General features: G+C 39.4%; 1 protein-coding gene across 10 annotated transcripts in view; it reads right to left on the bottom strand.

Moving 5' to 3' along the window:
- TP63 (tumor protein p63) overlaps positions 1-25,887 on the bottom strand; it is a 235,317-nt gene that overhangs the window by 66,782 nt on the left and 142,648 nt on the right. For all 10 annotated transcript variants that reach the window (XM_047732845.1, XM_047732821.1, XM_047732828.1 and 7 more), the window contains one exon: positions 15,772-16,026. In XM_047732845.1, coding sequence (XP_047588801.1) covers positions 15,772-16,026 — 255 coding nt within the window. The remainder of the gene's footprint in view (positions 1-15,771; positions 16,027-25,887) is intronic.

Raw genomic sequence — 25,887 nt, 5'->3', positions numbered from 1 at the left:
TCAAGAAGTGTTCAGCGTCAGCACACTGCCCATGAGACAAAGTCCAAATGCCTTGAACCACATAGGTTGGCCTCATCCTACCTTCCGAGTTTTAACTTGAGCAGTTTCCCATACCTGACCATAGCTTCAGGTAGAACAGTGGGATCACTGTCCTGGGGAGGGCGGAGCTGCCTTGCTTCCCCCTGGGTTTCTACTCCACTGGCTGCTTGGAAAGTCCACTCTCTTTGCCCACTTAACCAGCTGCCTGGCACAGAGCAGGTCATCCACTGCTGTCCTCTTTCTTTCCAGCCACAAAAGACTTGTCCTCTGGATACACAGGGTTTTTTTTAATCCAAAGGATCTTCAGAGGCTACTGGATACATTTTCTCATCTGAAAAGAGTCAAGGGTCCCACCTACTCCCACACACTGTGTGGCTGAGATCACTACCACTGGAGGCAGCACATAGAATCCAGACCATTCTTCACTTTGAGCTGGAATCTGCTGCCCTGTGACTTCTGTTTTGTGGATACTGGGCCCTCTGGGCTCATCCAAACAACTCTAGAATGTGGCTAGCTTCAGGAAAGCTGGGCAATATAGAAGGAGCTCTGCGCAACTGAATAACAATATTAACCTTTCACAGCGTGGGTCCTCGCTCGGTTTGGGTTGTAGCTGTAAAAGTAATTACTCCTCAGTGCTGCCTTCCAGACTACATCAATTTATCTCAAAATTGTTCTTCTTAAACAATTGTTTAAGGTACTGGTACATCAGAAATAGACATTGCAGTATGCTTGGGTGTAACTCAAAGCCACAAGATAAATGCTATTTATCCTCCTGCAACTAAAATTTTGAAGACTTTTCATTTTTTTAGACAGGGAAAAGAAATATTTATATAAATATATTAAAATAAAAAAAAGTTTTACAGAAACAAAACAAAATGTTTTACTGAAAAGTTTTCTAGAAACAAAACAAAACAAAAGCCCAGAAAGTGTATGTCTTCTACTACTCAGGACCAACTCGAGATGCCCAAGGTAGAGATTCATTTTTCTCTGCTCCTTACTGTGATAAAAGTTTTAAAGCACTGTTCTAACATACAACTTCCACCACAAAATAGTGGCAGCAGAAGCTAGAAGTTCCCCCAGGAGGGGATTCCCTATTACAGTGCCCAAGGAATCTGTGAGTGTGGTGGAGTTAGGCTGAATTCTAATCCTAAATTTATGATCTATACAGTTAAAAAAAAATCACCATTGGCCAGGCACAGGGTTAAACAGTTTACATTCATTATGTTTTTTTTTTATTTTTTATTTTTTCAGCATAACAGTATTATTTTTGCACCACACCCAGTGCTCCATGCAATCCATGCCCTCTACAATACCCACCACCTGGTGCCCACAACCTCCCACCTCCCACCCCTTCAAAATTCTCAGATCGTTTTTCAGAGTCCATAGTCTCTCATGGTTCACCTCCCCTTCCAATTTCCCTCAACTCCCTTCTCCTCTCCATCTCCCCTTGTCCTCCATGCTATTTGTTATGCTCCACAAATAAGTGAAACCATATGATAATTGACTCTCTCTGCTTGACTTATTTCACTCAGCATAGTGCCACCTAAAGATGTATTAGTCCCATCTTAGGGATGAAGAAGCTGCCTTAGGGACAGTGTCTTGCCCAAGGCCACATAGACAGAGAGGAGGAATTCAACTCCAGGTCTATCTACCCACAAAGCCTAAATTCTTTCCACTCACCACCCTGCCTCCTTAGGCACTTTTGTTTGTCCTCATTTTAGCAAAAGAGCCACAGTCCCTGTTTTCAGGAAGAGGCAAAGATATTCTGGCTATCCACTAGGATGGTCACAGTATTTGTAATCATCAGTCCTGTAAGATAACTAGAAATGATACACTGTGAGCATCTCCCATATTTTACAGGATTATATATGCCATATCACATCTCATTGTAAGTTAGCAGTTGAGAGAACATTCCCATCTTAAATCAGGAAATGATAGAAAAGAGATGATCCCCTATTCTGCTTAAATGTTTTCAAGTATTCCATTTTCTGCTTTTGAAGTCTAAATTCTGATGTCAAACACATTCAGAGACCAATAAATTAGGAGCTAATCTGTGCCCCACAACCATATGCCCAAGTGACAGCTTCAAAACAAATTGTCAAACCATTTTTAAAAAGAAAATCTGTTAGTGTGGGAATGCTTGTAAGCAAGTTTTAGAAGGATGTAACCTCTCACACTGCTCATCTAACAGTGTGGGCAGTACCCAGGCAAAATATATTCATCCTAACGCCCTTCTACTTCTAAGTTAGTTTTTTCTTGAGGCATTCTCCATGTGCTGAGCACAACTGACATTCTACTGAGATCAGGGACAAAAGATACCCAAGTGACTCTGGTCGTTTCTTTGTATATACTCACTAGGACCCTCAAAGGCAGACACAGTGAAGGTTGGATTCAAATCTAAGCTCTGTGAAGTCTGGTTGTGTTCTGAGACAATAGGAAGGAAAGCTTAGATTTAAAAGTAATTATAATAAAAGACTATTTCTAACAGGTAGAAAGAACATATAAGATTTTTAAAAATGCATCTACATTAAAATACTGCTTCGGTTACCTTGTGGCACTAAGAGTTCACACCTATTAAAGTCAAACCATCAGAGAAAGGGGTCTTAAAATTATATCGCTTATCTTTAGTTCACTAAAATACTGGCAGATGATTATGGAGACCTTCTTTGCTAGAAATTTCAAAGCACTGAAAAGGAAAGTATATAGAAAGGCATGCTTACTGTATTCATTGACTAAGATCACTTAGTATTGGGTATAAAATGCAGATTCCTCAAAAAGGAACAAGACTTGCCAGGGAAAAGAAAATAAGAAGTCCCCTTTCTTCTCCTTTCCTGAAATAGCTCAGCCAACACTCTTAAGAAGAAAACTGAAGGAAATAAGAGGTATATTCTAACTCTTGGAAGCAAAAACATCCAGTAGATTATAGAATACATTAGTCAAAGAAGCCAAGATTTTAAATTGAATTTAATATTCAGTTTCAAATGGCTTGGCTCGTCTCCTCTTAGAAGTCCATATTATGAAAATATACTATTAAAGCATCTTAGAAAACATCCAGTGAACAAACTTATAGAATCCACGTTATACTTTTACAGAAGAATCCACTTGCTGTTTTTGCATGAACGATTTTCCCTTCCCTTCTCTGTTCTTCTTCCTATTCATTCACCTTTCCCCTCCCTGCTCCTAATCCCCAAGTATCCAAGATGATAATACAATTGGATAGGGGCTGAAAGAGGATTCTGTAAAAACTTAACAGAAGGACTTTTCTCAGCATGATTCTTCTACCTATGTCTATGATGTTTATCTGAAGAAAAACATAGCTGAAAACCACAGGGCAGTAGGTAAGAAATCACTTCTGCGGGGTGCCTGGTTGCCTCACTGGGTTAAGCTTCTGCCTTCAGCTCTGGTCATGATCCCAGAGTCCTGGGATTGAGCCCCAAATCGGGCTCTCTGCTCAGCAGGGAGCCTGCTTCCCTTCCTCTCTCTGCCTGCCTCTCTGCCTACTTGTGATCTCTGTCTGTCAAATAAATAAATAAAATCTTAAAAAAAAAATCACTTCTGAAATATGAATACGTTACAGGAACTTTTACAAAGAGCTATATATGTAATGTTTCTTGAGGGTCCTAGTGAGTAGCCTGGAAGAAGTCAGCTTTTCCTTCAGCTTCTGCTGCTGAGTGAGACATCTTTTCTCTAGACCTTGAGTTGGCCCTCACTTGCCATTCTAGCTTTTATGTCAAAAAAACACACAGATGAGTTACCGTTTGTTGAATTATGTAAGGACCTTCAGACATAAAATAGAAGTACCTGCAAAAGATGCTTTTGTTACACCTAAATATAAAAGTGTAAGCTGTGGTCTTTGAAGGTAAACATCAAACACGATTTATTACCAGTGAATACCGTGAAAGATTAATATAAGCCTAAAAAATGAGTTACCTATGGTAACTCTTAGAGGTGGATGATATATTTTTCCAAGACTGATTAAAATAGTTATTTGTCAGGTGCCTTTCTCAACTGAAAGGGAATAAAGTTAAACTGAAGCATTTTAAATGAGTGTGTATTGATTTATATAATTTCAATACATTCTAGGCACGAGAATAAGCAAGGGAGAAAGAGGTTACTTATCTATGTGGGCTAGTTCAAGAAGAAATTCTTAATTATCATAATAGGATACTTTCTACACCTCTATCCTAACTGTTAAGTATAAAAAAAATTACTCCAGATTTCTATTACAACAATACTTTCTAATGTATCTACTGATCAATCTGCTTTATCTAATTATCAAACGCCATTTCCCATGGACCTTCCATACAAATTCTATGGGTTTGTACAGACAGGTTAAAAGAGTAAGTGTAGGTGATAATTTGAACAGATAATATTTCAAGGTAAGCACCAATTTCTGAGTGGATATACAACTTGAGTCCTCAAAGACCTCTGTGATTAATCACTAAGGCAAAGGAACAGAGCTTGCTCCCACCAGCGCTCACAGCTTTTCTTGTAAACACTTGCTTCTGGGGACATTTTATCTTCTCAAGACTGCCCTGCTTTGGAGATTATGGTGTGGTCAGGGATAGTAAACACACAGAAAAACTAAGATTTTAAATTCAATAGGATCCAGTTTTTTTTTTTCCTTCCCCTTACTCTAATAATATCTTTATTATTATTCCCCTCTAATAGTACCTTTAAAAATTAATTCATATTCTTAAAATAAAGCTAATCTACACTATAGAATTCTTTTTTGAAGAGAATTCTTAGCAACAGGAAGATGTTTTGTAAGTCTCCATTCTAATTTTCCTAGAGAAATTTTTGAGAAACAAAGGTATCTCTGATTATTACACATTAAGTGCATCAAAATTCTGGCATATAAAAATATTAATTAAAATATTTATTATAATAGCATATCAATTTTAGATAAGCTAAGTTCATAAAAATAACTTAAAACATTATGAGTAAACTTAATACACATGTTAAGGCATTCAAGATATTTAAGCAAGTTTTACAGGACTATGATAATTATTTTGCTATTTTAAACTATTACAATGGCTGATAGTGGTCAGAATTTTGCTTTTTATTACATACGGTTAATCACATCTATGACTTACTTGATGACAAGTCCTTGGTCAGAAATATAATTCATAATAACAATGTTGTTCTTATGGGAAAATGAGATTTGCTTTCCCAGGAATACAAAATAGTTTTTAAAAAAGTAGAGGCAATTTATATTGTTTAACACCAGGGCTCTATATTCATAAATATGAAAATCATAAATTTACACACAGGGTAGAAGGAAAAAGTACGTAAACAAGGGAGAGAGAAGAAAGAAATATCTTTCAAGCCCAAATTTTAATTATTGGAAATTAATTCCTTTTTTACTCAACCAGAGTAACATATTTGTATTTATATAAATATGCATATTATTTTTATATTTTTAAGGAAAAGAGTAATATTTTTCTTTTACTGACCTCTTAAAAGTGATCACAATTTAAAACTTTATCATTGGTTCTACTAAAATCTTACCAATAAATCCCTAAGAAAGAAAGTAACTGATTAACAGTTGTGGGATCCAATTAAACATGTTTTAAGAAGAAATTATTTTATATTAGAAAAAAATACATATATACATATATATATACACACACACACGCACACATACATTATACATAGTATACTTTTCATCACACTTTTATTTCTAGGGATTTATATATTTATACCATTTTATTCATCTCTGCTTATAAATGGAAAACCTCAGGAAACCAACTAAATTGTAAGCATGAATTGAAGCAGTATTCAGCAGATAAATCTAAAAACAAAAATCCAGGGTAAGATAGTAACATACTGTGTTTTTAGAACTTAATCTCTTGGGCTTCCAAAGAGCTTTGTAAACTTTAATTAGGCCTCACAAAAATCTTGCCAAGTAAATACTGTAAGACCCATTGAACAAGTGGGCAGACACAGAAGAACTTGCCCAAGATCATAAGGCTTGTTAGTACTCCAAAGCTGCCCTCTGAGTCCTGTGTTCTACATCATGGACCGTGCTCTTCGTGAGCCTGTCAGACGACTTCTCAGATTCAAATGAGGATCCTTAAGCTAAGTAATCATTGTTCTTCCTAATATAACTTGGAAACCATTCAAGTAAAAAGATAAGTATTTTGGGGGCACCTGGGTAGCTCAGTTGGTTAAGTGTCTGACTCACTCTTGATTTGAGCTCAGGTCATGATCTTGCGAGATCAAGCCCCCCATCAGGCTTCCTCACTTGGCATAGAGTCTGCTTAAGATTCTCTCTCTTTCTCCCCCTCCCCCCAACCAAAGTACTTTGAAATAGAATATTTGCCTTCATTATATATTTCACAAGACTTAGTAGATGATACCTGTTAAACCATATAAAAAGTAAAAATAAAAACTGAATGAGTAACCAACCCATGAAGGAACACCTGTATGACTGGTGAACTTGAAAATTCCCTATTTGGCATAACGCAATCAGAAATTACATTCCAAGCTTTCGGATATTAGTAATACAGTAACAAAGTGGCAAATTATACTGTTCTCTTTTCCACTAAGACATCATGGGTCTTCATTATTAGATTCGAACTAAAATAAGAATGCTCATGCTATTAGTAAAGTGATAATGTTTCCCTAACTTACCTCACAATGAATTAGATCTAGGATCTCTGGCTACTATCAAATTTTCTTTTAAATTTCACCTGAGGGCAGCCTGATGATGGGGCCATAATCATTATTAAAAACCACAGGAGAGACTGCTGCCAAGATCATTACCTTTAGACCTCCATGTGTCTAATTACAGGACCCCTTGTTCTAAAAGCCATTCCATGTCTACAGAACATCTGCAGGGCTTCAAAGAGTCTAAGATTTTCCCTTACAATAAACTCTCCTTTAATCTCAGAGAATTGGAAGTGGTTGAGCAGAAAGCTATGTTATCTCAAGTCATCTTCCAGTCATGGTGATGAGAGTAGACATAGTAATTGATAGTGATATAAACCTATGAGGATATATTTTATGCACAGTTGCTATACTCATGATGTGACAGGGGATTGCTAAACCCCTTTCATGAGAAAAATACATCTGCCCTTTTCCACCAGAGGGGATGGAAACCACGGCAAGACTTGGTCATACTATGGAAATGGCTAATTATCGGGGATGTGAGTGGAAGAAAGTGCCGAACTCAGGTATGGGAATACCCTCAGAGCAACATTCCCTCAATAAATGGTACGCATCATTCTGGGCTGATTTGAAGGGATCTTTGTCAAGCTTAATGATATACTGTATTTCTTTTGAGTCATTAAAAATTCTTATGACATTATTCTCTGTTTACACCTCAATTTTCAGGTCATTTTTCTTCTGGCACACACTCTACTTGCCAATTAAAAACAAGCCATCAGTTAGTGAGCTGAGAAAATTGATTCAAAGCTCTTTCAATCTCACTGCACTTTTCTGATTACAGTTTGGCCAATTTTAGAGAGGTAAGTCATAGAGTCCCATAAATTCTCTAACAATAAAAACAAAAACAAACAGATAGGATCCTTTCCTTAGACAAAGGATCCAACAATGCACAGTATTATATTTTGTATACAATAAAATTCTACTTGGAATGAGAAGGTGAAAGTCATTTACTGCAAGAAAAAAAAAAAAACAGAAAAATCTGCAATGACAAGCATGTTGCTCAATTTATTGTAGAAAGGGATTAATCTATATAAGTTTTTAAAGGGATAGAGAATTATTTATGAATGAAACATATTTACTGGTAGTCTCTCCCTTAGATACCTGCTCTAGTTTCCAGTTATATTATGTAAACTTCACATAATCTTCCCTTGTCACTGTTCAATATATGACAAGGACAACATTCAGTATTGTTTCATTTGGTCTGTAGTGTTTTATGACTTTTTTTTTTAAACTAAATTATTACGATCATTTAAAGATCTGCAGATATTATGTGCAAATCCAGGTTTTCAAGCTGTTTCTGAAAAGTTATTATTTTAATGCCAGGTCTACTTTCCCCCAAAACAACGGGCTCGGGTTGCAAAGGACAGACCTTGTAGGCAGGGCACATGATCTCATCTTGCTGCCATCCCTGTTCTCATCATTCAATTCCCACTGATATTTGGGTTTGCCACCCCTCAGGTAGCCTATATCTAGTCAACATGATCTGTTAAACCGAAAGGGCCTGATCATCCTATTCCCATTGCCTTTTTTTTTTTTTAAGATTTTATTTATTTATTTCACAGAGATCACGAGTAGGCAGAGAGGCAGGCCGAAAGGGGGAAGCAGGCTCCCTGCTGAGCAGAGAGCCCTATGCGGGGCTCGATCCCAGGACCCTGAGACCATGACCTGAGCCAAAGGCAGAGGCTTAACCCACTGAGCCACCCAGGCACCCTGCATCAGATTCCCATTCTTGATGAAACTGTCCATGGTGACAGATTTATATCATGATATTCCCAATATTAATCCACCATTCCAGGAAAGCAAAGCTCCAGTGAAAAAACAAGGTACTGAGGGGCTGGTGAATACCTACAAAACCGAAACAAAAAACTGACCAGTACTAATGTCAACATAGTGATGAAGAAAAAGGAGATGGAACGGAAGAAAGCGGGGGAAGGATTGAGGAAGAAGAGGATCGGGAGAAAGAACAAGGAGAAAAACAAAAAGAAAACTTTATAGTGGAAAAAAGAAATGTCAACTTTATTTAAATTTGCTATTTATTTCTTTTTAATTAAGTGGTAGTTCTCATCACATTAGCTATAATAAACCAGTGTCAAAATTTTTATTTTTACTTTTGTTTTTTTAAAGATTTCATTTCTTTATTTTTGAGTGCGAGAGAAAGAGAGAGATGACAAGTAGGCAGAGCAGCAGGCAGAGGGAGAGGAAGAAGCAGGCTTCCCGTAGAGCAGGGAGCCAGATGCGGAGCTCCATCCCAGGACCCTGAGGTCATGACCTAAGCAGAAGGCAGAAGCTTAGCCCACTGATCCACCCAGGCACCCCCAAAATATTTATTTTTAAATAAAAAGCACATTCAACAAATCACTCAGAATAGTGTGGGAGGTGCATAAACATTAGGTGAAACTGGCTTATCCAACATACATTGACCTAGAGTCAATCTAAACAAATTAAGGCGAACATGCTGATGAAGTTATTCTGCCCTGCCCTGGGGCCAAGAGCCCTGCAGCATGTCTTGTGATGGAAATTCATTTTTAATTCCAATCCAGGGTCAACCAAATAACATGAACCATCGCCAAGAATCTTCTGGCCCTTTACTTAACGAGAGTCTTCCTCAATGCTTGGTGGACTAAGAAATAGCTTGGCTAACAGGCGACTGTGCTCAGTGTTATTGTTTCCTTCCTCAAGAGAGGGGCACCAAAAGGCACTCCTCTATGTATCTCCGGAGACTTACAGGACAGCTATGTCAGGAAGTGAAAATAACCTCGTTATGGGTAACACATGTATCACTGGCAGGAGCCAAGTCTTCTCTCCTGTCCCTCAGCAATAAAACCTCAGTGATGAGATCAGCTCCAATTAAAGCTCAAAAGGACAAAAGTGTTTCCTTAGTGTAAAGCAGTTGATAAATCATATTCACCATGAAAAAGTTGGTCTGTACACCATGTCCTTTGATGGGCTATTCTTAAGAGTCCTGAGATTCCAGAGGGCCATGCAATGGGCTGGCTTGCGTTAGAATTCTGCAGAGCTGGCAGCCTTATTCTGGAAGTCTTAAATTTCAGGTAACCTGATGACAGGGAGGGTGGGCCACAGGCATGCCTCTCAGCTCGCCTGTGAAGCCAAGGGAAGAGAGCTTGCAGGACTGATATGCTGGGATCAATGAAACTCTCCCCAGGGAACTGGCTGTTCCCCTTTCAAATGCCACCTCCCTAATCTGTCCACTTGCTCAAGTCAGGTTCTTCAAAGCTCGGAATAGGACATGAAGCTGGATTAGGAATGGCAAAGGAAAAATGCTCTCTCGAAATCATGGGTAGAGGCAAAAATCATCCTGTTTATGGATGGTTAACAATCAAAGTCAGAATTGAGGCATACTGCTTGGAACTGGAATTGCTTCCTTTAGCCGTGAAGAGAAAACAAAGTTTCTTCATATTTATTACGGGCCTCTGTATGCTGGACAGTGTGCTGGGCACTAGGTCAGGAGGCCTACCCTCCAAGACCTTTAAATCTGTGAAGGGAAAAATCACAACAGGAAAAAAAAAAAAATGTATGGCCAATGACAGGTCTTTTTCTCAGACAAAGCACAACCACAACAAAAAAACACTAACCTGAAAGTTTTTCACAGTATTCACACACAGATAATACTGTACATCACGGGTTATGACAAAACAGCTCTCAAACTGACAAAGGTGTGTGAGGCTGATCATCAAGACAGACTGACCTATATTCCCAAGAGGACTGGTCACTACAGTCTGGGGAAAGGGAACACTCTGCCCCCAGAAGTGATGTTCTCACCACACCTCTCAGTTCTCAAGTAGCTGCCAAAGAAAGCTTATCTTTTCCTTAGCAATAACTCCAAAAACATTCCAGTCAGTACACATGAATCTCTCCAATGGCCACAGAGTAATGTGTTACATGGATATGCCACAGTCCATTGAAACAGTTCCCACCGGTGAGCGTGTGGCTTCCCTCCAGAACTCTGCCACCACAAGTCAATATATCGACTCTTCCATGAGTGAAATCCACTGTTAGCCTTTATTTACCATGGTGACTAAAAACAAGGCATTGCCACAAACAAAGTGGCCGTTTAAAAAATGAGAAATACACGTTGAAGTCAACAGTTTCTTAAAATCTGGAGAGGACCTTTCCCTGTGTTGGGTAGGAGGGCCTGTGTCTGCTTGGGCAGGCATATGAAAACAGCAGAGCCATCCTGTGGGAGTCTGTATATGGGACGACCTGTTATCATTCTACATCATCTTATTCATATATTTGGATAGTGGATAGTATCACAGTTCCTTGAGGCATGCGAATAGCATGAAAGCACTAAGGGGGAAAAAAAGGTAGAAACATTTTGCTTTGCATTCTTTCAAATTATTGCTGATTGTACAACTGAACTCTCACAAAACTGTAACAAACTCATGAAACAAAGGGATCAAAATTCAGATTCAGCAAACATTTCTATACCTATGACAAGCTAGTATTACACGGGTCATGCAATCCTCATAATAAGGAATAAGCATTAACATCCTATTTGGACAGGTCCCATATGCCGTGAGCAAATTTCAGAATCTAAATCCACACCTAAGTTTCTTGCCATTTGTCTTTGTCTTTTTTGTTTTCTTTTTCTTTCTTTTTTTTTTTTTTAAAGATTTCATTTATTTATTTGACAGAGATCACAAGTAGGCAGAGAGGCAGGCGGGGGTGGGGGGGAAGCAGGCTCCCCGCTGAGCAGAGAGCTCGATGCGGGGCTTGATCCCAGGACCCTGAGATCATGACCTGAGCCGAAGGCAGAGGCTTTAACCCACTGAGCCACCCAGGCGCCCCATTTTTTTTTTTTTAAGATTTCACTTATTTATTTGAAAGGGAGAGCATGAGTAGGAGGAGTGGCAGAGGAAGAGGGAGAAGGCGACTCCTCATTGAGCAGGAAGCCCAATGTGGGGCTCAATCCCAGGACCTCAACACCCAAGCTGAAGGCGGATACCCTACCAGCTGAGCCACCCAGGTGCCTCTCTTGCCATTTCTAAAATACCATTCTGTCAACCGTCTGATGGCTCCTGATTCTTTGCCACGATCCTAGAGCGGCACCTCAGGATGTCAAAGGGGAGGCCTCCCTGAGCAGCAGCAATTAGACTCTAGAAAGAAGAAAAGAGTCTGAAGCGAAGTCCTAAGTTCAGCGTGGGTTTGGGTTTGAACGTATGTGTACACGTCTGTGAGATATGGAATACGGAAAAATGTTATCACACTTCATTTTATTTCATTGGAAAAAGTTTAAAATAAATACCTTGCTTTTATGGAACTGGAAATACAATCACATTTGTTGTTTAAAAAAATAGAGAAAGCAAATATGCATATATGCTTTAAATATATTCATTATATTTTGGCAGTAATTCTGAGTAAAACCAGAATGAAAAGAGAAAACACGAGAGGATGATGACAAGTGTTAAAATGGTACTAAAAAGGTTTGTATTAAAAAATTACCAGGAGACGATGCAGAAAGTGTGGTTCCTCCAGACAGCTGCTTCTGCTACTTCCAGTTTGTGGGCAGTTTTAAATGATAGTATTTTATTTTGAAAGGTGGCTTTAATATGCACAGATGCCAAAGAAATAGGTGTTGTGTAATACGACATTTTAAAAAGCCCTCCATCAGCTCAGTCTCAGCTCCGTACCACACAGGGCCTGGATGTCCCTTCACGGTTCCTTCTATCCATTTCCAGGAGAAGCTGTCTAGACAGGACCGCAGAGACACGTGAGCTGGGAGTGAGAGGCCCTGGGTTCCTTTCCCTCCTTGACTGGTCATCAGCCTTGTCACCTCCACTCCTCTAAGTTTCCTCATTTATAAAAGTGGGGCTGACAGCCCTCGTTGTGAGGCTCAGTCGAAATAAACAAGTGAGATGATAATTCTTAAAAATGTGAGGTGAGCTGTGAAATGTGTAACCCTAATGATTCAGATCTGTACCCCTGGGGCAAATAATACATTATATGTTAATAAAAATAATTTAAAAAAATGTGAGGTCTATGTCTAAGTGGAAGTATATACAGTTTGGCTCAGAGAGTTAGATGCTGCTGCTTAGCTGTTTTAGGTGATCTCAGTAGCTATGCAGATAAGGGTTCAAGGGCCCTAAATTTAGGAGAAATGTCCCTCTGACTAAAATAAAACTGAGGGTGAACAAGAAAGGACTTAATAAAACTCTGGAGATGCCTGGGTGGCTCAGTTGGTTAAGCCACTGCCTTCGGCTCAGGTCATGATCCCAGGGTCCTGGGATGGAGTCCCACATCGGGCTCCTTGCTCAGCAGGGAACCTGCTTCTCTCTCTGCCTCTGCCTGCTGCTCTGCCTGTGTTCTCTCTCTCTCTCTCTGACAAATAAATAAATAAATAACATCTTAAAAAAAAAAACAAAAAACTCTGAACACCATTTGATACACTGGTAGGAGAGAAGGGACATCTAATTCAGTCACCCCATTCTATAAAATCAGTAGAGTAGATAGTAGACAGCTGAAGAGAAACCCAAGAAAGGCAAAGCAGCTTAAGTAAGGCCATTCTTTAATGGCAGGCAAAATTCCTAATGAGAACCTAAGTCCTTCTGAAAATGTCTTAGTTTAAGATTTTATTTTTATTTGACATAAAGAGAGAGAACACAAGGGGGAGTGGCAAGCAGAGGGAGAAGCAGGCTCCTGGGGAGCCTGTTGTGGGGCTGGATCCCAAGACCCCGGGTCATGACTTGAACAGAAGGCTGCTTAACTGACTGAGTCACCCACATGTCCCAAGAACCTCTATGCTGATAATTACTTCAACCTCACCGTAAGAAAAGAAAGTAGGTTTCACCAGACTCATTGTTATCCTCATCAGAAGTACTGACTGAACTTGAGAAAGATAAAGTGACTCGGCTAAAAACTCACAAAGATGATCATATCTAGAATTAAGGTTTTCTGATTTCCAAACAGTGGCTCTTCCCATAATAGCAGTGCCTACCCTGTCATTCAGAATACTGATCTCACTTTTGTCCCATGTAAGGAAACCTAAGTATACTCCAGAAGACATTTTCTCTCCTTCTTAATCTACCACTTAGGTATAGCTCACCAGACTTTTTTCTATGACACAATTCAGTTCTCTAAGGAAGGGGCTTGGATGGTTCAGAATCATGTTCAAACTGGAAGAAACCTTAAGAACGTTAAGATTTCTGTATGAGGAGCTGATGAGACTGATTTCATGTTCCACCTGCAGCACGTTCCACCACTATGATCCTTAAAGCATGTTAGAGGGGAAATGCTCCATCATTTAGTGGCCTCATTGTGCCCATCAGCCCTTCAGATGTGCTTATTCCTAATGCAGTGGAGCTTGGCCCGGGTGTGCAAACAAGAAAGTGTTGGCCTGGAAGATCAGGGACTGTGAACACCCAGTGGGTCATCCCTATGCTAAAGCACACCATACGCCATTTATAAAATGGCGCTTCTAGCAGATCTTCAGCACACTATTACTGAGACTGATCAACCAATATTTACTTACGGTCTAGGGACTCTAAGTTTACTCACCTTTAGTGTCCGTCTCCAGGATTATTAATACAAAAGACACTCAAGACTGGGACATAATTGATAAATAACACACGGGAGGAAGATCAGATTTTAAGCTCTTACTTAGACTTTATGTTTGAAATATGAGCCATGACAGAACCGCTTCTCAAACCATGAAAGAAAAGCCCAAAAATAAAATTTTTGACCCCTTTTGAACATCCTGATGTGGAAGGGTAGAAAACACAATCTAGTGTGGGAGGGGAGAATCAGAAATAGGTCCAGCACCACAGAAGCCTCTGCCCTTTCAGGGTTGTCACTTAACCTCCACATTTTTAGCTTTCCTCACTAGGAAAATGGGAATTATAAAACTTGTCCTACCTAGCTGACAAAGAGGCGAAGACAAAACGAGGGCACACAGTGTGAGACTACGTTGGGATGTAGTGCATAAACACAGATTGTTTTATAAACGATGTAGAGCTGGATTAAAGCTACAGTGAACTAGACTCTGTAACATAAAAAGTAAAACACTTTCCAGAGAAATTTATTTGCCAACGGGGTTGGGAAGATCTGTTAAAATAATTCTAAAGCTATTTATCAGTAAGATGATAATATCTGGAAGCACTTCTATAATCCATGCAAATAGTAAGTTGTTTGAAAAACATGTGTGCCATTTTGCCACATTGGTGTTGGGCATTCTTTGATCAAGTAGTTAAAACCAGTCTTGTAAGTCTCCTCCCTCATATGTGAACTTTATTTATAATACATTAGAAAACAAACTTTAAAATAGAATAAACATCCTTGTACCTTTTTAATTTTTGAAAATATTTCCATGTACTCTTGGAAAAGTTATATATACAAAGTTCATTTTTTTCCCCAACATTTTTAACCAGAATCTCTTTGGACTAATTGAAGACTCTGATGTACAATTTTAGAGATTTCTTTGAGGAAAAAAAATTCTAAATGTAGTAAATACATAAGTATCAGTAAGTTACAATTTGTGCTATAAAACCTACAAGTATAAATGAATTTAGCCATTCTATAATAAATGAGATTTTAATTTCCTATCACTCCATGTTTGCGATTTAATTTTTTATCCACACATTAATACGACATTTACTTCTTCAAAGTAATGAGACAGTAACTATGCTACACTCTTAGAAATGCAGGCCTGTATCCTATGCCTATGATACTTTTTGTTAGAATAATGCTTTATAGTTTTCCAAAAACTTTCAGGTAGAGGACTCCCCCCCCCCCCACCCCAACTGCACAAAGCAGGGGAGAACAGATCTCCTGAAATTGCCAGAACATAGGGCTTTGGTTCCAGGATTGGTTTTTTTCCCATTCAATGGCACTTTTTCTCTCTCAGGTTCTGTGATAAATATTTAAAAACAAAATGTCCTTGCAGGACGGCGAAAAACATTCCACCATTCAAAATGGATCTGTAAGCTTTGACAGAGGAGAAGCAGCTGGGAGGGGCAGCGAAGACCACCCCCCCCCCCGCCCCCGCCCGGGCCCCTCGGATTCACGGGTCAGGTTGAAGGACACACAGGGCTCCGGGGCTCTTACCGTCCAGGTGGCCGACTTGGCGGTGCTGGACTGCTGGAAGGACACGTCGAAGCTGTGCGGACCCGGATAGTCGGTGTTGGAGGGGATGGCTGGGGACGGAGAGAGGGCATCGAAGGTGGAGCTGGGCTGCGCGTAGGGCGACGGTGCCGTGACGCTGTTCTGCGCGTGGTCTGTGTTGTAGGGGCTGGTGGACGAGGAGCCGTTCTGGATCTGCTGGTCCATGCTGTTCAGGAGCCCCAGGTTCGTGTACTGTGGCTGCAGGACACCCAGAAACCCCAGTGTTAGCTACTTTGGCGACAGAGAAGGTATCATTTGGTGCATGCATTCTACAGAAATCGAAATTCACATTCAGAAATGAAACTTCACATTCCAGGTAAAAGGACTAATTTGTGATACACAGAAACAGCAAGAGAAGTCAAAGTCCTGCGTGTGTTTTGTAATGACTCACAGAGATCACAAATCTTCACGTGCAGCTTTTGGAGACTGTGGTCTCCTGAAGAGAAACTGATAATAGAATATACAGAATGATTTTCTGGTAGTACTGTCTAGTGACAGACAGTGACTACGTGTGTGGTGAGGAGAGTATAGGGTATAGACTTGAAATCACATTGTACACCTGAAACTAATGTAACATTGCGTGCCAACTATAAAAAAAAAAAAAAAAAAAAAAAAAAAAAAAAAAAAAGTAGAATATGTGCTCATTAACAAACTGGACAAAAATGTCCAGAGCTCAGTAGCTGTAGAGAAGGTCTTTAAAATAAATAAAAACCACCTACTATTTCTTTTTTTATCCCCTCCCGCCATAGTATTCAGAATAAGAAAGAACACTGATAGATATGTTCTAAAGAGGACTTAAGCATAGAGTTGTTGTATATGGGGCAAAATCAGAGGTCCTCCAAATTTCCCTGTAGTTTTATTGTCTAAATTCTGTCCCAGGGTACCAGGAATGCCACCCCACACCGCCCTCTGCCCCGGGCCCCAAGGACTCAGTTCATCAAGACTGGAGAAGCATGGGTAGTAAGGTTAGGGAGAGCCACCTAGATATTTTTAAAGAAAACACACTAGTATATCATCCAAGCATAACCTAATTTTTTATCTGTTCTTTCGTTTTCTTTGTAGCCATTTCTTCTTTGCCAGAGTAGAACATGTGTAAGAGGAACATCATCTAGTTATGATTAACATTCTATATTTGATATAATTTAAGAAGTACATTAGCTCATATAGCTCCTCTCCCAGATACTTGTAGGTCTTCTGGGCCAATGGGCATGGAATAGGAGGCACTTGACAGGATGTACATGGAAAGAAGGAATTGACTTGACATTTAATCTGGGAAAAAAATGCATTACTATCATAGAGTGGGAGAGATTTGCTCAAGCATCAGCTAGTAAGCACAGAGTGGGAATTCTGAAACCAAATCTTCTGACTCTGAGTCCAGGCCCTGCCCAGCACCATCACACCTGTCAGCCTGATGAGACAATTCAAGTCCTTCCTAAACTAGAGTCAAAATGGGCACATTTCAGAAGGGGCAAGCACCGGATGGTATAGTTTTTCGTGTGTGAAAACTTCTGACGCATATCAATCTCATTCTTTCTTCAAGTTAGTAAAGGGGAAAACAAAGCAAAAGCAGGAGAGAAAAGTAGTCTCTTTGGTACATATTTTATAAAGGAAAGGAGGAGTCTGGCTCTTCCGTTGAAGGATAACTCTGAGAGTCCTTGACCAAGTAAAACTATGGGGAAGAACAGACTCACAAAGAAAGAGAAGCTGGATGAAAACTGTCATTAAACTGAATCATTTAACTAAACTTTAGGTATTTCACATGGGGAGGAGAAAGTCCGAACTCGGCCATTCCATTCAGTCCAGAGAGCATCTGTCTAAATGTTAAAGGCCGCATGTCTATTCCAGTACATTTATACATTCGCATTCCACGGCCGGATGCCACGTCCCCATTTGCTCTTCAAATAACTATTAATCTCTTTACACTTCTCCCCATGCTGACAAGAGCAGCTGTTTGTCTTGCCTTCTCTCCCCTCTGACTTCTCCAGCTCCCATTCCTTTCTGTCCTCCAGCTTCAGCTTCCCCTCCTGACAGGTGAGGCAAAACTGCAGGTGAGGGGGGGGGGGGAGAGAATAAAACCTGAGGCCCCGGTGAGCGTCCACACCCCTGCCCCACTCCCCTGAATTCAACTCCTCAGGAGGTATGCAGGCCTGCAGCAGCAGCCTAGGAATGGGACTGAAAAGATATTATTTGTGTTCAAGTTAAGGGTCAGCATGCAAAGCACTCCTGAAGGTCCTGTAGGAATCAGATAATGCTCCCAGAGGCACGTGCTTCCCTACAGCGGTACAATTAGGGAAGCAGCCGGCCCTGACAAAAAGGACAAAGGAACCGGCTGAGCACTTTCTCACAGGCAGTAAAATGCCTGTGGAGTCACCCCTTTCCTCCTCCTTCCAGCTACAGAGAATGGAACTTGGGCTAATTGTGGGCTTGGATGAGAACAAAGAAACGTAGTCCTTTGATTTTTTTTTTTTTTTTTCAATATATGTAAAGAGAAAAGTTTTGGGACCAGCGTTAAAAGCCAGTGAGCAAACACTCAGTGCTTCTCGAAGGACTTAAGAGACATGGAGAATGCATTTACCCCAGAGGCACAAAGGAGACCCCTGGAATAGCAGGAGGACTGAAGGTATTGGGTGGTACTAAAAAAAAAACCAGAGACTGTATTCCCAGGCATGAAGAGTACTGTAGGAGCTGATGGCTAAGCTTTTAAAGGGCAGCATTTTTAATTCTATACAATTCAGGGGAAATATTTTACTTAATAACAACAGAGTGTGGTTCCAATGCTAATGCGTCAACTTATGCATCATAAAGCTGGAATTTTCAGATGTAGACAAAGAGCAGCTTACTATCCAAGATAAAAATGGGAAAACATATTTCAGTTCAGACCTTCCTAATTTTACTTTAAGGAGCCATAAGTAATTCAAGTAGTGCACTCAGTTGTCTTTTAAAAAATTAAAAGCCTAAAACCAACGCTATTACTCTTTAATTTACCTGGAACAAACAACAACAAACCCACCAAAGTTAAGAATTGCATGATTGGAAATCTACTTGGATACTTTGCAGAGCTTTGTTAAAAATCAGTGTCATAAACCTGCTAAAGGAAGCAGTACTTCTGAAGTTAATTTAAAAAGCATTCAGTGAACAACAACAACACCAACAATTTCTTATTTGACCAGAGAAGGGACATGTTGACCGAGTAGGATTGGAGGCTGAAGGCAGATCAGCGGAGCCAAGAGGAACATGAGCAGTGCAGACAGGACCAGCAAAATCATTTGTGTGACCCTTTGCAAAATGAAAACGCAGGGCCTCTCCATCCTAGATTATGGTTCAAACAGGTGATAACAGAGCATGAAGCAAATACAGGACCCCTTGTTACTGTTCACTTTGTATGTGTGGATGAAGCTAGCTCTGAACCATGTCAATGAGAATAATATTCATCCCTCATGTTCCACCAAAGTGAACATAGTGGGGGAAAGGGAGCAATGTCTGTGCCTCTTCTTTATTATAATCCCATAAGCACAGAAGGGAGAAACTTCTGTTTTGCTGGGATGCTAATGTAATGCCTATTTACAAAGACCAGGAGAAGAGCCTCAGAAGTTAGAACCTGACACTTCAATGTCAGTCCAAAAAACTGCCCTCAGAAGAATTCTCTGGGGTCGCCTATGTCGCATATATTTCTTATGTAACAAAAACTATTAGAATTTGAAAGAAAACAAAAAAAAAAGTAGATTGTCCCTTTCTAACCACAAGGTACCTTGATCTTCAAAAAAACTTAACATACCCTACAGATACTCAATGAGTGAATGAATGAATGAATGAATGAATGAAAAATATTATAGATCTACCCCATCCTGTCTGAAAGAAGACACAGCCATCTTTCCACAAAAACCTGAATGGCAAAATGAAAACAATTTACCTGATAAAGTAAAACAATTGATTTCTTCTGAATTCAAACAGGTGCTTCATTTCCTATCAAGTAGGTTTGAAATAGAAGATTCACCGCTTGGACCTAGGTTTTTTTACCAACTTCTGTAACTGGAATATATTCAGGTTCATCACAGACTAGCTGATCTGACCACAGAAAGGATGAAACACACACCTTGCCTCCTGAGACTTCTACTCCAGGTACTCACAGAACATTCTGGGGGCGTTCTGAAACATGGTGCTGTTATGAGAAGCATAGGGATACCCAGGGGCTGAATCTCAAACTGCTTGCTTTCACCATTAGGAAAGAGTAAGTGTAGGTAAGATCTAGTCCCAAATATAGAGAAGAGCATTTTCCTCTTTTTCTCCTCTCTTAAACCCTTTGCATTCTCATAGCCATCTACAGGCTCTCATTTCTTCACCTAAATTCAGTTTGGATGAGTAGAATTAAAATACGGAAGACTGGATTTTTTTTCTTGAGTGGTCACTGCTATTGGAGTGTCCTATAAATGCAACCCTTTTAGCTGCATTTATTTCTCCTTCCTGGATTACACTGATAAGTGGTCTTAAAATCTGCACATAACGTGAGCCTAAATTTTCTTCTCCTCTGCTCAGAAATAATGTGTCAGTATATATCACTGTAAACAAAACTCAGTATTGAATACCTTTCACGTTGACAGCACAATGACTTTCTTATAAAAGAATTTAACCTCAGAAAGGATCCCCATCAAGGCATTTGACCAGTACAACAGAAAGAAGGACTTAGACATCATTTGTGTTTCTATAAATCTTTGTCCTCCAATTTATCTGTATAAAAGAAATTATGTAAGTTCTACTTACCAGATATTACTATCTGTAATAGCTAATTGATGGAAACATGGCAACGAGAGCCAACAGTCTATGGCAAGAGATTAATAAAAAAAATGAGAGCCAAATCAGGGGAAAGAGAGGTTCTTGCTGGGATACAGAATCAAAACTTATTTGCTTCCATTTCAATGTCCTCTTGTCACAGGAAACAATCACTTGCCCAAATTTTATTTGGAAGGAATTATATTTATAATCTGTGATTCACTCTGAGACAAAACTGGGAAATTAAACGTTCTTCAGCACTTACATTCCTGAATGGATCCTCACATGGCAAAAGAACTCTGAACTTAGACGGGATGATGTGGAGTCTGACCCCCAGGCCTGTCACTAACGTACTGAAAACCCCTGTATAAGGTACATGTACCTTTGTTTTCTATAAGGAGATTGATTCTGATAATCAAATATAAAAAGTTCATCCAGTCTAACATTCTGGTAGATGACCACACTCATCCACAGAGCTATTTAAAGTGCCATGAGGTTACTTAAAAAAAAAAAAAAAAAAAAAAAATTGAGAGAGAGATAATCTGCTTTTTACTTATACAGATTAGCCGGACCAAACCTAGAAATCGAAAATGTTTCAGGCAACATGGACATGCTTTCCTCAGCTGGGAGAACCTTTCACCTCAGGCTTCTTGAAGGAGCTTTCAAGAACATTCTAAAGCCCCGCCTGGGAAAAGAAAATAATTTTCCTCATGACCCTGGACTGACAAAGCATTCATTCGAATATGCTCTAGCAGACAATACTGCATTTTCATCCCCCAAATATCGGCAGAAGAGTGACTTTTCAACAAGCACTGCCTTAGGGAAAAATACTTGTCATGTTTTAGTTTTCTATCACCTGCCTCACCTGAAGGAATGATGGCTTGTTTTATGCGAGAACTGCACACAACTGAGGTAAAGTGCTCCATTTGTGAGCCAAGAAGATACTTGTGTTATAATGTCAAGTTTAAGTACCATCTTTCAACCTTAAGAATTTATTCAGCATCACATTTTTCTCCAGACCAAATTTTGTTCATTGTAAAGTATGTCCCTTCTTTTATCTTCCAAATGATCCCCCAAAGTGGACATTTGGAGGTAAAATATACTCCTACCTTAATAACCATAAATAACATGTAAGAATAAAGCACCTAAGCACACAGGACTTCTGACAGCCAGCAGAGAGTTTACTAGAAGGTTTTATGTTCTGACACAAAGTGCTGAGATTCCTCTGAGGTCTGAGATCCCGTAACTCAGGAAAGAGCTCCCGAAAAGCCCCTACTGATGCCAGACAACTGCAGGTGAGACAAACAAATACAAAAAGGGCTGATCAGGTGGACAGCAATGTCCACAAATACTAGACCACAGCATTTGAAAATTGAAGAAAGGAAATGGGTTGAAAACTAAACCCAAATGGACCTACTTTACACTGTGTAGAGCTCAGCTAGGGAAAACTAAACTTTACATTCTGATGACAGTCAGTACTCCCTTTTAGTAATGAAATATGAAGAAAATCATAATCATGAGCATCTACTTTCTGCGAGAAGCTTTGGTCACCATCACGGTGCTTCCAAGGAAGCACACGGGCTGAGCAGAAAGCAGAAAGGTGTAATTTTAATATTCAATAATTCTAGATACAGATATGAAGGGAAAATATGCCGTTTCAATTTTTTCAAAGTTAGAACAAAAATACGTTTGAGGACATTTTTAAAAATATTTTATTTATTTGACAGACAGAGATCACAAGTAGGCAGAGAGGCAGGCAGAGCGAGAAGGGGAAGCAGGCTCTCTGCTGAAGAGAGAGCCTGATGCGGAGCTCGATCCCAGGACCCTGACACCATGACCTGAGCAGAAGGCAGAGGCTTTAACCCACTAAGCCACCCAGGTGCCCCTGAGGACATTTTCAATCTGTTAACAACCACTCTCTTAATAGCTTTATTTAGCAGAAATAGTAATGTGAAAAGAAGATAGTACACAGTAATGAAAATTTTCAATGAAGATTAGCCCACCCTTATGGAGAACATACCATGGTGACTTTAGAGGTTTGTCAATAATGTCTCATTGGTTTTTAAAGTGAGATTAAAATACTTAAAAATAATATATATATATGTATATATATACATATATATATATATGTCAGACCATATTTTATACACACACACACACACACACACACAGTTTTATATTATACATATGATATAATATATCTATCTAGGCCATGTCAGAAATTAGGACTTAAATCAATGGGGCAACTGAATGCAAAGAACACTGAATCACAGGAGACAGCTTTGTTTACCATGACCTGAAACTGAAGACACAGCAATTACAATAGTGGCCATCAAGATTAAAAAAAAAATCAGAAACATATGTAGCATCCGTATATCATCCTATCTCTATAAAACACTATTAGGTATTATTACTACTACTACTACCACTATTTCTGCTACGACGAATAATCTTTTTGAGTCCTTCACTGTGTCTTTCCTAGTCTTCAGGTTCCACTTATTCATTTAATCCTCATGAGCTAGGTGGCATTATTATCCCATGTTTTATACATATTTTATAGATGAGGAAACTGAAGCTCTTCAAGATTAAGGAACTTGCCCAAGGCAGTAAGTGACAGAGCCCGAGGGAGAAACCAGTCAATCTGGCTCAAGAACCTGCGTTCTTACAGTATCTTCCATTCTGACTGCATGCGAATCTGAGTCACTCAAATTTCTGCCTTCAATTTTCAGCTAAAAATGACATCTATCTTAAAAACAAACAAACAAACAAACAAAAACTTGACAACCAGTTTCCCGTATTAAAGACAGGCTATAAAACTAATCATTCTTAGAATAGCTGTAATTGCAAAGATGAGAGACCCGGCTTCTTGGAACTACCACCAGAAACTCGGTGCGGATGAGATCATGTCTCTCTCAAGCTTGAAGCCCTTGAGCAGGTCCCTACTGTCTTAGAATAAAGGTCCCGAATCTTTAAAGTGGTCAGTGCCACACTATTTGAAACTCTCTCCTTTACTCACTAAAGAACCAGTAAATAGGCACTCTTCCAGTTTTTCGAAGGCAGGCTCCTTCGGTTCACAGCATTCACAAAGGCAGCCTGAATCCTAGCTCCCCTTGTAAAGGTTAGCTCAATGTCATCCCCCAGGAGGAGTCCTCTGCCCAGGTGGGTGGGTGTTCTCCTTTGTTTCACACAGTGATACTGCTCGAAGTTTCCCTTGGTATCACATAATTATAACTGGCATGAATTATCTGTACAAATATATTTTTTTAAATATTAGTTTTTTTCTGCACAACCATAGACCTATGAGAGATTCTTTCTGGTTTAATTAGTATTGAGTCTCATGTCTGGAACAGAGTCTAAGGCACAGTAGCTGCTCGGGAAATATTTATTGAAAGAATAAGTGCAAATCATTTCAAAATATGGAGCACCTGGGTGGCTCAGTGGGTTAAGCTGCCTTCTGCTCAGGTCATGATCTCAGGGTCCTGGGATAGAGCCCCACATTGGGCTCTCTGCTCAGCAGGGAGCCTGCTTCCCCCTCTCTCTCTCTGCCTGCCTCTCTGCCTACTTGTGATCTCTGTCTGTCAAATAAATAAATAAAATCCTTAAAAAATCACTTCAAAAAGAAAATCACTTTCAGAAGATATCTATTTTTATTCTAACACAACTAAGTGTTGATTCTCAAGCTGAAGGAAGTCTGCCTTCAAGTCCAATTCATGTCTTTCCATACTACTGCCAAATGAAAGTTAGGGTGCATCCCCAAATAATCTCTCTGACCTTTACTCTGTGCTTTGCTTTGTTTTGGTAGGTGAGAACTGTGCTTTTAGCCTCAGCTTTTATGGGAACTAGTAGCAGAATAGCCAGTCTTGTCACTCACAAGGCGATGAGTAATACTTGGTAGCTCACACCTAGCTGGGAAGTTTATTAATGAGCTTCTACTTCCTTAAAACAAACACATACACGTTTTTGTGCCAAGGCAGTATTTTTAACCTAATGGCCTAGAGTTTGTTTCTAATGCATCTAAGTTATTAGTAAGAATCCAAATCTTTGTGGTCATATAATTACTCACTTCCTAGGGATGGTGTTTGTGGCCAAATGCAGACTTTTCTTTTCTTTTCTTTTCTTTCTTTTTTTTTTTTTTTTTTTGAAAGAAACTACCCAGAAACAAGTGTAGAGGAAGACGTTAGTTTCTGGGGGATAGGCCACAAAATTTGTCCCTCCCTGTCTAATTTCCATGATTTTCTACCCAGTTAGTTAGAAGTCAGTTTAGAATAATGTCTTAATTAAGGGCTTACAATGTATGTTTTGAAGAACTCAGATTGCACTTAATCAGACTTACAAACCATTTCTTGCAAATGGTCTAAATTCATGACTTCATTTCACAGACTTTATAATACACACACAGAGGTTGAAACACCAGCCTTGATTTGCAAATAGAAAAGTAAAGTATGAAACAAGAAGCATACTACTCAGTTTTACTATTCTATATGTATTCAACTGAGAAACACTGTCTCATGCATTCTAATTTGCTTTTGCTTGTCAAGATCTTTGCTGATTGCTACATTTTCCATTGTATCTGAGATTAAAGTTTTCAGTGATTTACTATGCTTTGTAATTAGACATGGTGACTTATGTAACATTGGAGTGTTCCTTTAAGCTGTCACTTTTAACTGCAAAACCAAACTGAAGTTTCCAGCTCTGCAGAAGACATGCCTTACTTTGAAAATCTCAGACAGCCAATATTCATTTCACCCTATTCACCCCATTATGAAACTAACAATCAATCAGTTTAATAATTACAACAGCTTCTTGGTGTCTTACTTGAACATGAAAAAAACAAACAAAAAACTAGGACAGTCTGTTTAAGAACAAAATGACTTAAAGATTTCTCAGACACCCTTTAATAATAGTAACACCATAGAAAATGAAATAGGTAAGTGTTTGCAAATCCTCAGACTTATCCACCCAGAGCAAACCACCCAAGTCTCTGGTGATGATCGAGAGACATGCAGGGGACAAAATGAATCAGTGTGGAAGCAAATAGACGCTTTTAAGAAGTGACGGCAAAGCCAGATAAAAATCTAATCTGGGTTTGTTTTTTTGTTTTGTTTTGTTTTGTTTTTAATCAAACACATTCTCTGTCCTCCTGGGTAATCAATTAAATGAAAGCAGCATACACTTTACACTGTTTACCTCTGTTAGAGTACCAGTCAGTTCTTACTCAGGAAACGTCCCTGTCCTTTAAAAACTTTCTTGCCACTTGAAGTATAATGGAAATAAATACCAAGGCTCATTTAA

Source organism: Lutra lutra, chromosome 1, assembly GCF_902655055.1.
Source record: "Lutra lutra chromosome 1, mLutLut1.2, whole genome shotgun sequence".
NCBI lineage: Eukaryota > Metazoa > Chordata > Mammalia > Carnivora > Mustelidae > Lutra > Lutra lutra.
This window is presented reverse-complemented; position numbering and strand designations above follow the sequence as displayed.